The sequence below is a fragment of the Stegodyphus dumicola genome, chromosome 10 (assembly GCF_044657685.1).
Source record: "Stegodyphus dumicola isolate Sdum_Otavi_A_Nest chromosome 10, ASM4465768v1".
NCBI lineage: Eukaryota > Metazoa > Arthropoda > Arachnida > Araneae > Eresidae > Stegodyphus > Stegodyphus dumicola.
In genome coordinates, this window is record NC_140777.1 from 161,761,737 (window position 1) to 161,776,060 (window position 14,324).

The window sequence follows — 14,324 nt, forward strand, 5'->3', positions numbered from 1 at the left end:
ATCTTGTAAAGATTAGATGAACTTCAGATATTAACAATTAGTTAACTGCTTCCAGGTAAAATTAATATGGTCGATGTCTAGAACTGCTTTATTGTCGATGCTATTTTTTTAATTGACATAGAACACATATGTGGTTTCGCTGTATACTTAAATATGAACAGCATATGGAATATACCTTGGGAACTATACTTTTAGATATAGATCTTGTAAGCAAAATTTCCTTGTGTTTACATTACACCTGGAGATAACCATGAAAATCTTCATGTAATCAATTCATTTTGAAGAAAAATTGACCTGAAATGAAATGACAAGTATGCTGAAGGATTTTAACCCTTTTTCCATTGGTGTTTTCCAGATTTCGTTATTTTCAAATTCAGCCGAACAAACTTCACCAAGAATTTCACGCAGCTTCTTTTAACGCAAAGAATGTAACACAAAAATTACATATCTGTAATGTGTTCTATCAACTAATCAGTGATATGAAAATTAATTAATTTTTGTTTTTTAAGTTTTTTTTAACTGTGTTTTTTTTTTCCTGAAGAAATCGATTGAAACGCATCTCATTTCTAATTTCTGTAGCTCATTGAATTAATTTTTCATTAATAATCATTTAATTGCTTTGATAATTAACAATATAAAACAAGATTCATATATATTCCACTCTCTGGAATGTTGCCTCAATGGAAATCTTGAATCAAGCTGAGTTGTTCTTCTAGTTTTAAAGAAGTTTGAATATTTTAACGGTAGGAAAATTCTTCTTCTTTTTTATATATTTATTTTCTTCTGCAAAAGAGCTACTTAAACCAGCTGTCTAATCTACCTAAACTGAGTTTAGGGATTAGGAGGCTTGCACGCATTGTCAACTGGCCTAGTTAACTCTTAGTCTGAACTCAGAAGTCAGCTTTTATTCAGCTCTAAATTATCAGTCAGAATTTTGACAACAAATAACTCGGAGAAGAACAGGAATCGGATTAGACAAAGAAATCCCTTTTTGACAGCTGTAATCCATGTTGGGCAGCAGCTGTTTAAAATGAGTGATGGATCGTTCCTTCCAGCTGTGCAATTCATGCTTCCTTCTAAGAGAATGTCAGATGAGTTCCGAAACGTGCTACGACAGTTATGCGAGGGGTTTTGATTTGAAATAACTTCTCTTTTCTTGAAGATATTCTTTCCTCCATCTTACAGTGTTATAGCTTTGATGTGGTTCTTGTCAAATTCAGCTACCTTAATGATAAATCAAATAAATTCAGAATAATATGGAGTCAAAATAAAAACAGATGATGAAATATTTAGCAGAAAAAGAGGTAAACCATTTTTGGCATCACCAACAGTCGTTCCTTTAAGCTGTGAAATAAACAAATGTAAATGCAGACTAAATCAAAAAATCGGAATAGTGCTTAAAAAGTACCATTTTTTATAGTTTATGTGTATCAAAAATTTACCAGTATTATGCTGTATTCCAAATATATTACGTTTGCAAATATACATTTTTTTTTCAAGTACTTATAATTTTTTTCAACTGATATTTTTTTCCAATAATATTCTTCATGATTCTTCATAGTACGTCCAGCTCTGTAGACTATATTTCAGCTGGGATATTGTCTACATTGTTTACAGAGCACGGATGGTAATTGATTTTTTAAAATTTCAGACAACTTAAAGAAGCAATTTTTAAGCCCTAATTCAATAATCTCAGTTAACTCCCCAACCATCCTAAGATTTGGCTCTGAAAAGACCAAAGTTCCCAAAACTGTTACGAAAAAAGTATTTTCTTGATAATAATTTCAGAATGCCGCTGCTGGACTTTTTCTCTAATAATAAACATCATTACTTGCTTGAATAAATTTTGAGACGTACGTATGCGTAAGTATTTAGAAGTGTCAGTAAAAATATTTTTGAGCATATATGGCCTGCACGTGTATCGTTCGTTTTGGACTGAATGAAATCAACAACACTTTGGGATAACCAAGAATCAGATGACAGTGTTCGCCTGTTAAAATAAGAAAAATAGATTTGGTTTAGTTGATTTTGATTATGGCAAAACACTCAAGGGCTATAAGAGGAGGGATGCCTTCGTGGGAACTTTCTAAGGGAAACTGGCTCGTATACATGTTACACTTGGGGGAAACCACGAAAACGCCCATGCAGCCAGCCCATTCTCGGAATTCAAACCTCGAACCGAACTATTAGTGTTCAGCGATTTTCCCGCTCGGCTACTAGTGGGCCGAGAAAATAAATAAATAAAAAATAAAATTAAAATATGTTGAATGTAATATTAAAAGGGAATTAAAAATGAAATTTCAAAAAACTCTTTCTTTTCCTTACTTATTAATTAATTATTATTATCATATTATTATTTTTATTTTTCACTTTTACGTAATTATTTTTATAAGAATCTCTCATGAATTTTGAAAATAGAGAAAAATTAGATTAAGACACAAAATTTATTTATTTATTCACGCACTTGAAACCTTTGGCTCACTGTTCAATATACAAGTTGCAATATAGTGTAAGAATATTTTCAAAACAAGGCTAGTTTCACATGCAAAGCAATGTTTTTTACGAAATAGCCTTTGAAACTAATACCATGTTTGTAATATATGAAAGAGTAGTATGTGAATTTCCAATTTAAAACTAGACTATGTTCAACATTTTGACACTGGTTTTAGCGAAAGCGAAGAGGCACGGAAACTCTCTCCCATTGTTTCTATCAAAATACATATATATTTTTCCTGTAAAGATGACATCAAACTAAGGTTGTATTTTTCTTAATCTTAAGTATATTTATAATTTTTATAAGTTGTATCCATATGAATTTTATAAGCTGCACCTGAAACTCTAGGTTTTCTATTATAATATTAGGAAAAATCCTAAAATGTTATTTCGCACACGTTTATGAGCTTGGCGGCTATCTTCTCGTAGCTTGCTTTAAACAGTGTAAAAATTTACAAAAAGTCAACTGAAGGTTTGTTAGAATTGCAGTTAAACGGAAATATATTTATTTTAATTCCTTTTAATAACTGTTCTAAACATTGGGTCCTTGACAATGATATAAGACAGCAACTGGTATTCCTGTAAAATTTGTGCGATACATGCTAGCAATATATGCGATAGTCAAAGATTTTAAAATTAAGATCTCGATGAATTGATGGATTTCTTTGAACATAGTTCGATAAAACGTGTTTAATATATTTATCACGTTTCCCTTTAAGGTTATTTTATAGTGACAGTATATTCTCTCTATTCTCGATTGTGACCATATTAAGTTCTTTCTGCAGATGAGGTGTTTTTGTCATCAGTTCCATCAAAGATGATCGAACTGATTCTTTTGCTCGTAATTTGGTTACATTTTGCTCTTCAAACTTTGTACGATTAATCGTTTTGATTTGCATATTTAATATGAGTTCATTCTTTGGAACATAAACCTCGTGCCATAAAAATTTGGAGGGCATAATTGTTTCAAATATTAAAAAATGCATATTAAACGAAACTTGATAGAAAATATAGATACATTACTTAGGCAGAAAATGTAGACACAGTGATTAGCTGCTCATGATTAAAATAAAACATTTTTTGATTAATTTTTATCAGTTACTCATGAAAATAATTATTGGGAAAATTCTTCATTTTTCATGACGTGGAGTCTGTTTAATCTGTCTAATACATTACAATTGCTCCTTTCTTGGAAAATTAATTCACTAAGCTCTTCTCTCTTGTTCTTTTAAATGTTCTTGGAGAAATATTCCCAGGATTTCGTTGCATAAGTAATGAAAAAAAAGAGGTTTTTGTCGTAGAAATAATATAATTTGATTGGCATCAAATGATATTATGCTTGTGACATTGGATTCTCCAATGAAAACAGAAAAAGTGAAATTACTGTTGATTGAACTAATATCGTTACTATCAAATGTGCATTAAAAGTAAAATAGTAGGTTTGAACGAAAGGCTTTTTTTAAAAAAATAATAATGGGTTTTAACTCAATCTACTTTCTCGCTCTATACTCCTGGAAAAAAAAAAAAAAAAACTCCGCCATTTGATGTTTTATTTAAGCCACCATGAAAGTCGATTGTTTTCTGCCATATTGCCATAGATATGCAGGTTATTATAAATAATTCATCCAATTTCAAAACGTTCTAGTTCATAAGATATTGCAAATAAAAAAGTAAATAATATATGAAATAAAATAATCATCTTTACAAATTTGATGAGAATACTATACTATGAAATAAAGTATAAACCTTTAAAAATTTGGTCAGAATACTGTAAATGTTCGATAATGCTCGAACGACGCATCCATGCAGTACTCCAGCTCTGCCCATATGTGCTGTAACATTTCTTCGCTAATGGCCATAAAAGCAGCTATAATACGTTTTGGAGCTCCTGTTATATTGATGTCAGTGGTAGCCCCAAAATATTATCTTTAACATATCTCCATAGAAAAATATCAATGGGCATAACATCGGAAGACCTTGATGACCTCCTAAACGATATTAAACCATCTTCTGTCATGTTGACCAATCTAACGACGTTAAGAGCTTATCATTTAAACAGCGATATACTTCAGTGTATCAATGATGTTTCCCTCTGTAGATTCTCCTCGACGTGGTGAAGGGGTGGCAATGCATGAGGAGCTTCTTGCTTATGTGGCTAATATGACCGAACCCTTCCATGTTGCTCAATAGCTGTGTTCGTACTTTGGAAGTGGCTGGCAACCGGGAAATTAGCTGCCTAGGGATAGTCTTTCTACGGTGATTGGTTCAGCCACGGCAGGGACTGTACACGTATTGCCAAGTCCGATCCGGGTTGTGTATATTATCATGCATCTTTTTAGATACTTCAGGTGTTTAAGCATATAAATTCTGTATGTAGCCTTCGTTTGCACTTGGTTAGTAGCCGGCCACTTGCGATCTGTACCAATGATGTGAAGCCACACGTAGCTAAAATGTGAAGTTTTATGAATCATCTTCCATTTCATTTTCATAACCTCATTTGTAACATATCCTGATACGACATGCACATTTGAAAAGTGCGTCGAAAGGAGAAAAATTGCCCATGTATCTTTACCTGTGAGATGGCGCATGAGACGTTTAGTTTTGGTAGATCCGGTTCCTGTTAAGGGCATGACCATTTTCCCATGTTTGAACCTTGTGATGGCTTAGAATACCTTCGTGGAGATGTTTTGACCGGAAGCTAGTTTTTATTTTCGTATGAGACGATTTCCTTCGAAATACATGCAAAAAAACGTGTACAAATGTTAAAAAAAAAAACCACAAAAAACGCCTATGTAGCCAGCTTCATTCTCCAGGACTTGAATCCAGGCTGAACTACTAATTTTGAGTAGTCTTATGCACTCAGACACTCCTAGACATCTCCTCTGGTTTTGCATCTTCTAAGTAGTACAGCATTTTTTAATCTTTTTATGAACAGCTGCAGTGAAACAACATTTATCAGTTAGGTTTGTACAACTTATTTTATTCTTAGTTTTCTTAACTTTCCATTAATTAGGATGACATTTAGTTATTAACTATAAAAAAAATACTTTAAATTACAAGATAATATACACGAAGCGGCTAATAATCTGATGACCAGATAAAAGGTCATGTCGTTCAGATGATTAATGCAATTAAAAATAAAGTCGTTCCAGACAGATATTAATTACATTACATGAAAACGTCTAACTGTTTAATACAAAAACTGAAGCGTTTGTTAACATCCATTATTTTAAATACTTTATTTTTATACACTGAAAAAATTTGACTATCGTAAATGTTAGTTACGAATTAACCCGTCATCTAGTTCTTCATTAAGGAAAAATAATGGAATTAACGAGAATTTGAAGTAATATCAGGCTTCTCTAGTACACATTGAAAATAAAAAAAAAAATATTTAAAATAATGTAAGTAAACTGCCGAAAAGAAATAAAAAATTAAAGTCTGTCCAGGACTATCAATTGTTTCTTGCTGTATTGTCATATATATGCTTTAAAAGGAAAATATTGCTTTTACTCAATAAACAAACTGCACAATAAATTCGCTTAAAATTAAATCTTCGTCAACCAAACATTAGTCTCAGAACACGATTCTGTATTCATTCACCTTAAATGCCTTCAACTGCAAATGCGTTGTTTCACTTTTCATTCGAGTCTATTGCCATTCGGCAAAATATAAGAAATTTATTTTCCTAATTGAATTTGTAACTGATGAACAAACTAATCTACTTAAAAGCAATAGACGCAGTTCTTCTTTTCTTTCTTAAATATTATTCTTTATTTTTTGATTGGATTGATTTAAATGATAATTCACTTAATTCATGATATAGTTAATTAAAGCATTCAACGTTTTCATAGAATTGCGTTAAATACTTTTTCAGTTTTAAGGGCACAGAAGTAACGTTCTCATGTTATTCTAAATGCTAGATTCATCTAGTATCTTATGAAATAGTTCACTGTTCCATCTGGACTATCTCTATGGGTAATCTCTATTAATAAATCATATTAAGCTTTCAAGGAGCCTTTTTAGACAACCATTAAATTCTGAATTCTTTCATAACTATTTTTTGTCTTTAAACTCATATTCTCTAAAAATTGCTGAAATGTTTTAAACGCTTGGGCTCGAAGCAAAAAAATAAATAAATAAATAAAAGTATATTATTATAACGATTTACATGCATATTCATTTATTAAATTAATCCTTTTGAATAATAAATTTGTTTGTTACATATTCCCATATTTAACTTTCAGTTTTTGTTCAAACAGAAATATGCTTTTATGAAATGTAATTAATATTCTCTAATACCCGATAAAAATATTTTTGTAACGGTACCACTTTTATCAGGGTATATTGCGTAGGTATTGAAATAAACGGCCTTTTTAAAAAACCGTTTAGAGCTTTGTTTCAAAAATAATATAAGAAATAACAATTAAAAACATTACTGAGTCTTTTGCTAAACAACTTCATTCAGGTTGTGATGTTGAGAGGCCCCAACTTGTCAGCAATAGTAGTAGTGACTGCTATGAACTGGAAATTACACATACTCTTAAGAAAGGTTTAACTCCCTTTTTATTTCACTTTAGAAGTCACAGTTGCGTTCACTCGACGCTCACAAACTACGCCGACCCGGCGGTTAAACAAAAATAGAAAAGTACAACTAAAAATGAATGACAGAATGAATAACTAACGAAGTCACTATCTACGAGGCTCTATAATTGTAACTATCTTAACCGCGTTCTAAGATACAGCTGAGATTCAGCAAACTTTCTGATTAAGAAGTTGAAAGATTCAACTAACTGCCGAAGTAGGCACACAGGGCGAACAGCGCGGTTCTTAAATTTCTACCTAGCAACATTCACGCTCGTGATTCAAGAAGCACACCTAAAAATCTCGTTTCCCTTCTAATTTAACTCAAATTACTTCTGCTAAAAATTTGAATACTCTGCGCGTTCTACTAAAATTTACATACTCTGGCATTGGCAATTCCAAGGGAAAGTAAAGGCTTGACAGGAAAGATAGCTTAAACTTAAAATAAATGTTAGTTAAAATAAATATAAACCCTACAAGGTATTCAAAGAAACATCTCAGCTAAAAATGTAATAAACGTTAGTAAAAAGTACTTTATACTCGTAGAAACAAAATTTGTAAGAAAAATTTTCGCAGTATATTATCCATGTATAATAATATATTTATTATTTACTGTTAATTAAATGTCTTTTAACAATCAGGACTTTAGAATTTAGAATAATCCTACGACGAATTCTCTGGTCAGATGTAGGTAATTATTGCTTAAATGTGCTGATATATTTGCTTGTAAGCTTGTTATGAGGACTGTTTACATCATGTTCTTCTTTTGCAGATATATCCATCATAGTTGGGTGCTTGGTCAAACTTTGTGCCGACTGTTTCCGTTTTTCTTCTACGGCAATGTCGCAGCTTCTCTTCTTTCAATGACAGCTATCACGATTAACAGGTAATTGAAATTGTATTTTTTAAAATTTGAATATCTACTATAAAATTTTGTATCATAAAATAATAAATGAAGCTATATATGGATAACAAACTTTATTCTTAACATATGCTTTTAAGGGTTTATTTCTAAACTAAAAACAATTTTTTTTTTTTTTTTTTTTTTTTTTTTATTTTATGCTATTTACATTTATGTTAAAGATTAAGACCACAAAGATTTTAACATTCAAATTTAAGCTTTCTGGATAGTTAACGTACACTATAAATATTTTTATTTTGTTTTATTTTAATGTGTTAATAACCGTGGCGTAGATTTTTAGCCGCTGAAATGGCCTGGGGCGCTCTCTGAATTTGCCTCGCCTTTGGATACAAACGAATAACTGAAAAAAATTTCAAAATAATATGAAGAGAAACAAATTAAAACTGTACGTTTATTTCTGAAAAAAAAACTTTTATTCCAACATTTTAAAATTATATTATTATTATTATTATTATTATTATTATTATTATTTTGTTGGCAAAACCATCGATGGTATTGTAGAGGTCTATTTGATTGCTCCATTTTCTGTTAGGTAGACAGTATCCAAATATTTTTAATGCAAAATATACCTTTGTACATGCTTCATAAATGATATTTATTCAGAATTATTCACCCAACTAGGAGACAACAACACTTGTGAGCACAACAACACTTGAGCAACAACACTTGAACACCGTGGAAGAAGTTCGCGGTAGTATTACCGTTTTTGGAAATTTGTTCTCGACACCGTATTTTTTTTTTTTTTTTTAAATCCAAATATTGAAAAGAGGTGCTCTTTTGCATTCCTGTTACGTTTTCTCGAGTAATAAAGGAAATAAAAGTCTGAAATTCTCTCTTAGTAAAGAAGTCTTCTTTATTATTGTCATAATAAATCATAATTTAGTTGATATTCGTAATTTTCATTCAAAAATTTTGACAAAGTAAATAAGGTATAAATAAGGCATGTAGCTATTGAAATCTTAGGATGGTTTCTTTGAATACATTGTCTAGAGTAAAAATTCATTTTTTTAAAATTTAATTCCATATGGCAATTTAAATCTCATTATTCTTTATCTGCCTCGACGATCCGCATGACTAATTCACATAAATGGTTCACGCGGAAAATGTGCCGCCTAGGCTGATCGCCCTCCTCTAACTACATCACTGATTAATAAAATCCTATTTAAATTTAGATCATGTTTATGGCCTTTTCATGGATTAATAACTTATGTTAATTTTTTTAATATAAAAATGAAGATACTAAAAATAAACTGGAGTTTGATTTTGGTGCCCAGACTTCAGTATAACACCTGAAACAATTTTAAACGAAGCAGTTGCGTAGATTTACTATTATAAGAATTAGTTCCCCAAGGAATTAAAGATAGAGAGCAGAGCATTCTTATGATATATCTAAAATAATCTTTTAAAACGGAGAAAGGAGACTGTAGAGAAAAATTTGCTGTAATTGCTATCTTAACGCTACAAGAAAACTTGACCAGACAGCAACAAAGTTCAAGTACCAATACTAAATATTTTCTTTGACTTAACGAATAACATAAAAGAATTTTGTAATTGAGGGGGAAATATATATTAAACGAAGTTGCTTGAGGAACAGGAAATGTAAATTGTGCATTTCTAATTCTAAATTTGAAAGAAGTGTTGTCATTTACATTGAATTAACAATAATTAAGATTTCAAGGTTGATGGTTTCCATAATTCAGTTTATAAAACATTTGTGGCTACCAAGTTCAGAATTTTTACACACGTATTTTACGTTAAAATATCTGTTTCTTAAAATCTTCAACTTCTACCCCTGTCTACGTATTTGCTATGATGTTTGTTGTCGATAAACAGAATCGCCAGTTTGGCTAGACTTAACATAGCCCTCTTATTTCAAGCAAATGCCAATCTTTGACACTGATGTCATATAGTCAATCATTAATAAGCTATTATTTACACATCTATGATCATATGTCGCATCAGATGACAAAACAAGCGCCAATCCAGTCAAGCCATTCAACTAATCAGTAACCAACAAAGATTTTGTTCGCAGTTTGCATTCTTTAGCGATAAGAAGGATGAGCAAACATTTGTTCCATGGATTTTGAGCTGGGTGATGAACATGACAGTATTTGACCGGTGAACGTGAAGATGTTTTCTTTTGTCACACCCCACTGGCTATGCATTGTCATCCGCCGCGGGCGCGTCGTCAGCTCAACCCGGAAAGGAACAAATAATCACGCAGGGAACAATGACTGAGCATTACAAGCACTTATTTTCCGCCCTTCGGTTACCATTTTCCGCCATTCGGACGGATCCGTTGCTTTTGTCGAATGTCCCTCGGTCGAAGACCCTTTAATTGCAGCCATGGAGAACGTGAGCGTTATTAATAACTGATTTCTCCAACAAATAATGTAATCCGAAGCTATAAATACAGCACTGCTAATTTCATTCTGTTTGTTCATTATCACTCGTGAACTTCGCATGAGCGCTCAAAATAAAAGAGGATTTTACGGTTTTGAATGAGAATGGTGAGTTTTGGAGAGAAATCAAGAGTTGGTTTAGTTATTATTATTTTTTCCCCAAAAAGTCATGCGAAACGATAGTTTTCAAAATTGTTCTGAAAAAAGGACTGCTTTAAATGAGAAAATCTAGTAAAACGTCTCATTGCGGTGACCACTCATTTCATGGAAGTTTTCTAATTTTCCTGCTCGTGAAAGTTTTCATCATACTACCAGGTTCTTCAGTAAAAATTTGTGAAGTTATGGCAATACGTGCAGAACAGTATAATTAATAATGTATCTAAACTAGCAACGACTCCTAATTTGCCCCTCAGCTTTGTAAGGAATTTTTTCCTTCCTTACCAAGAGATTATGGGAAATTTCAAAAGAATTAACATTCCATGCTAATTCCAATCCATTTTGTGAAACATTCCATGTTTCCATCACTGCCGTTTTCAATGCTTCTTACCTCGCAATTGTTGTTCTCTCTGCAAACTTTCCAATGCTTCTTTCTGTGCAATCAAACCTAGATTTCAGGGGCAGAAGCGCTGAAAACAGTAATGATAGAAATGTTGAAGCTAAAGTTCATTATTTAAAAGCAATGATTAAAGACAAAGACAATAAAATAACTTTATTTGGAAGTTCTATCCCTTACTTTAAATGTTAAAGAAGTGCCTGGCTTTTTTTCGAAGTAGAGACAATAGTGTTTTTTTTTTTTTTTTTTTTTTTTTTTTTTTTTTTTTTTTTTTTTAAGCAGAAAACAAATTAACACGATGAACTCTCAATATAAATTCAGTACATTCGTCAGAAACATTTGTTATAAACTTGTGAATTGATTGAGAAAACTTTCTTATTTACTTCATCACTCATATATAGGTGATGGGAACGACTTCATACCTAATCATCTTTACTGTTTGGCCCACCAGCGGCCGAGCGGTAAAGTCGCTGAACACTGGTAGTTCGGTCCGAGGTTCGAATCCCGCGAACGGGCTGGCTGCATGGGTGTTTTCGTGGTTTTCCCCATGTGTAACGTGTATACGAGCCAGTTTCCCTTAGAAAGCCCTCCACGAAAGGCATCCCTCCTCTTAGGCAGATAGCCCTAGTGTGCTTTGCCATAATTAAATACACCACCACCACCATCTTTACTGTTTCGTCCTTCGCTTAAAATCGTACTGATTCTAGTTAGCGAACTCTATTGAGTTCTCCTTTCCCATTTCAGCTTGTATTCGAAATTTGACTGTTACCCGTATATGTGTGATAAGGCATTTAACATATTAACATGTAACGTGGATACGAGCTAGTTTTCTTTAGAAAATCCCCCACGAAGCACCCTATCCTTTAACTTAACAGCCTTCGCGCGCTTTGCATAATCAAACTATAGAGTTTGGTCTTCTTAGGTAGCATAAATTAGACTCAAACTCTTGTAAGAACTATTGACGAATTATATCTATACTAAAATGCAAGAAAGTTTCAAATGGAAAAAAAAAAAAAAAAAGTTATAATTGAATGCATTTTAACGGTATATTTATTTATTTATATATTTATTTGTATGCGTATATTTATAAAGAATTCACTTATTTAATTTTTAGATACATTTTGATCAACCACTACAAGCATTACGATAAAATCTATCGTCGAAAGTTCATCGGGCTGATGATTGCATTTTGCTGGATCTTTAGCTTCTCTTTGCTCGCTCCAACACTGGCAGGAGCTTGGGGAGAGTTTGGCTACCATGCTCAGAGCTTCTCCTGCACCATTCTCCGCAAAGATGGACGTAGTCCAAAGAAATTTCTCTTCATCCTTGGATTTCTGTTGCCTTGCCTTATCATCGTCATCAGCTATTCCTGCATATTCTACAGGGTATAATATATTAGTGATAAAAAAAATTTATATGGATCTGTTTAATTCATTAAAAAAGAGTTTTAAATGACATATTACTTAAATTATGTGGAAATTAGTTTCAATGCAACTTTTTCAAGTGGAATTCAAATTGGATATGCAGATCTGTCATAATTTTTACTTCAGAATATCTCGCAAGATTAAAAGAATTAATTTATGAAATATTTTGCTTCAATACACCTGAAAATTTCTGAGCTTCCAGTGTTAGACTGGATGTTGTATGAATTTTGATAGCATTTTTACTGTCTTATTGTAACGAGCGCTCGAAAACGTTCGTAGGCAAATATTTTTTGAAAAGATTTCCAAATCAAAAACTTTACTGCTATTTTCAAAACCATATAAATTCATGATTAGGTGTAAATTTACTCGCACTAATTAACTCGAAAAAATATATATGTGAATAAGATTATATGTCTCTTAATGACTAAATAAGACGAACTAAATAATACTAATAAAATGTTTTAATGATATTAAATCGACAGATTAATTAATGCATTAAATTATTAAATCATTGATTTAAGTATCCACTTTCATTGCGTTTACCTTGTGAGGCTCCTTTAATTTGAATTTTATATAAAGTACAAAGAAGTGGGAGTACAAATTCAAAACATGGAATAACCAGTTGTTTTATGTTTTACATTATAATTGTCGATATTTGAAATCCACGTTGGTAAACTTTTGAGCCAACTTCGAGTTAAATTGCTCCGTGTAGCCTTTGGCTATTGGTTTATTTAAATTTAAACTCTAACATTTGACTTAGTGATTTTAAGTTTCTCGCCGTAAATGCTGGAAGAATTGTAAGCATCATGAGTGTCTTCTGTTCATCTTATTTAGTTTTAAATAAAGGGTCTTGTTGCAGATCGAGAAGCACGCCATTGTTAATTTTAATAACCATATTCATTTGAATCCACATGAGTTTAGCAAAATGCAACTTTACATAGATTATGTCTTTCTAGAGAAATCTAACATGAATTGCTCGTCTTCAAGGTGCAAAATATGCCTCAGCTCTGAGGCATCATATCAGTTTTGAATGACAATTTATAAGAAGACGGTATTTAAATATCTAGTATCCATCTCCCCATCTCATTAAGCACAGAAGACTTTCTAACCATCTCACGGAAGCCTTTTGTGCTTTATTAGTTAAGTTCTTTTGCTCAATTCCTTTAACCAAATCAAAGGATAATAGCATAATAAACCAGGAGTTAATAATTACAGTGTTAATTGTAGCCTTGAAGTAATGTAGTTTGTTGTTATACTTGTATAAAGCGATTTTTAATATCTGAAGGCTAACAGGCTTTCTTTTCAGGTTCATAAAAGCCGTAAAAATGTGGAAGCTCATACACCGACTCCTACAAAAAGTCCCGGTAACAACGTATCAAGTCCAGCTCCCTTGATGAGGCAACTATCTCACAGACAAGATGAAATCCGATTGACTCGCATGATGCTGATTATCTTTTGCTCATTTTTGCTGTGCTTTCTACCGCTCATGATTGTCAACGTTTTCGAAGACAAGATTAGGTCAGCTTAATTTCCTTGCTCTTTGTACCATAATATGAGTAACATACGTAAAATATTCATAGATTCTCGATTTTTAAGTGGAAATTAATCATTGTTGCAGATCGAGAAGCACGCAATTGTTAATTTTAATAACCATATTTATCATATGAATCCACATGAGTTTAGCAAAATTCAACTTTACATACATTATGTCTTTCAAGAGAAATCTAATATGGATTGCAAGTCTTCAAGAAGGAAAATTTCTGCTAGTTCTGAGCGGAAAAAATTTTCACTTGTAAAATGAGAAATTCCTTGAAATTCTTTTTCATGATTTTCAGGATATCATAAAATCTTCAGCAAGCTGATGTTGATTTATCAGATTTCAAGTTCATTCTTAGTTACATCTTACAAAATGTTTTACACTTTGTGTTATTCTTCATTTGGAATCA

General features: G+C 32.0%; 2 protein-coding genes across 5 annotated transcripts in view; one reads left to right on the top strand and one right to left on the bottom strand.

Moving 5' to 3' along the window:
• LOC118201990 (protein trapped in endoderm-1-like) overlaps positions 1 to 14,324 on the top strand; it is a 205,860-nt gene that overhangs the window by 168,002 nt on the left and 23,534 nt on the right. For all 3 annotated transcript variants that reach the window (XM_085825787.1, XM_085825786.1, XM_035374143.2), the window contains 3 exons: positions 7,850 to 7,963; positions 12,069 to 12,339; positions 13,685 to 13,896. In XM_085825787.1, coding sequence (XP_085681913.1) covers positions 7,850 to 7,963; positions 12,069 to 12,339; positions 13,685 to 13,896 — 597 coding nt within the window. The remainder of the gene's footprint in view (positions 1 to 7,849; positions 7,964 to 12,068; positions 12,340 to 13,684; positions 13,897 to 14,324) is intronic.
• LOC118201991 (intraflagellar transport protein 52 homolog) overlaps positions 11,987 to 14,324 on the bottom strand; it is a 76,737-nt gene continuing 74,399 nt past the window's right edge. For both annotated transcript variants that reach the window (XM_085825785.1, XM_085825784.1), the window contains one exon: positions 11,987 to 12,332. In XM_085825785.1, coding sequence (XP_085681911.1) covers positions 12,318 to 12,332 — 15 coding nt within the window. In that variant the 3' untranslated portion in view covers positions 11,987 to 12,317. The remainder of the gene's footprint in view (positions 12,333 to 14,324) is intronic.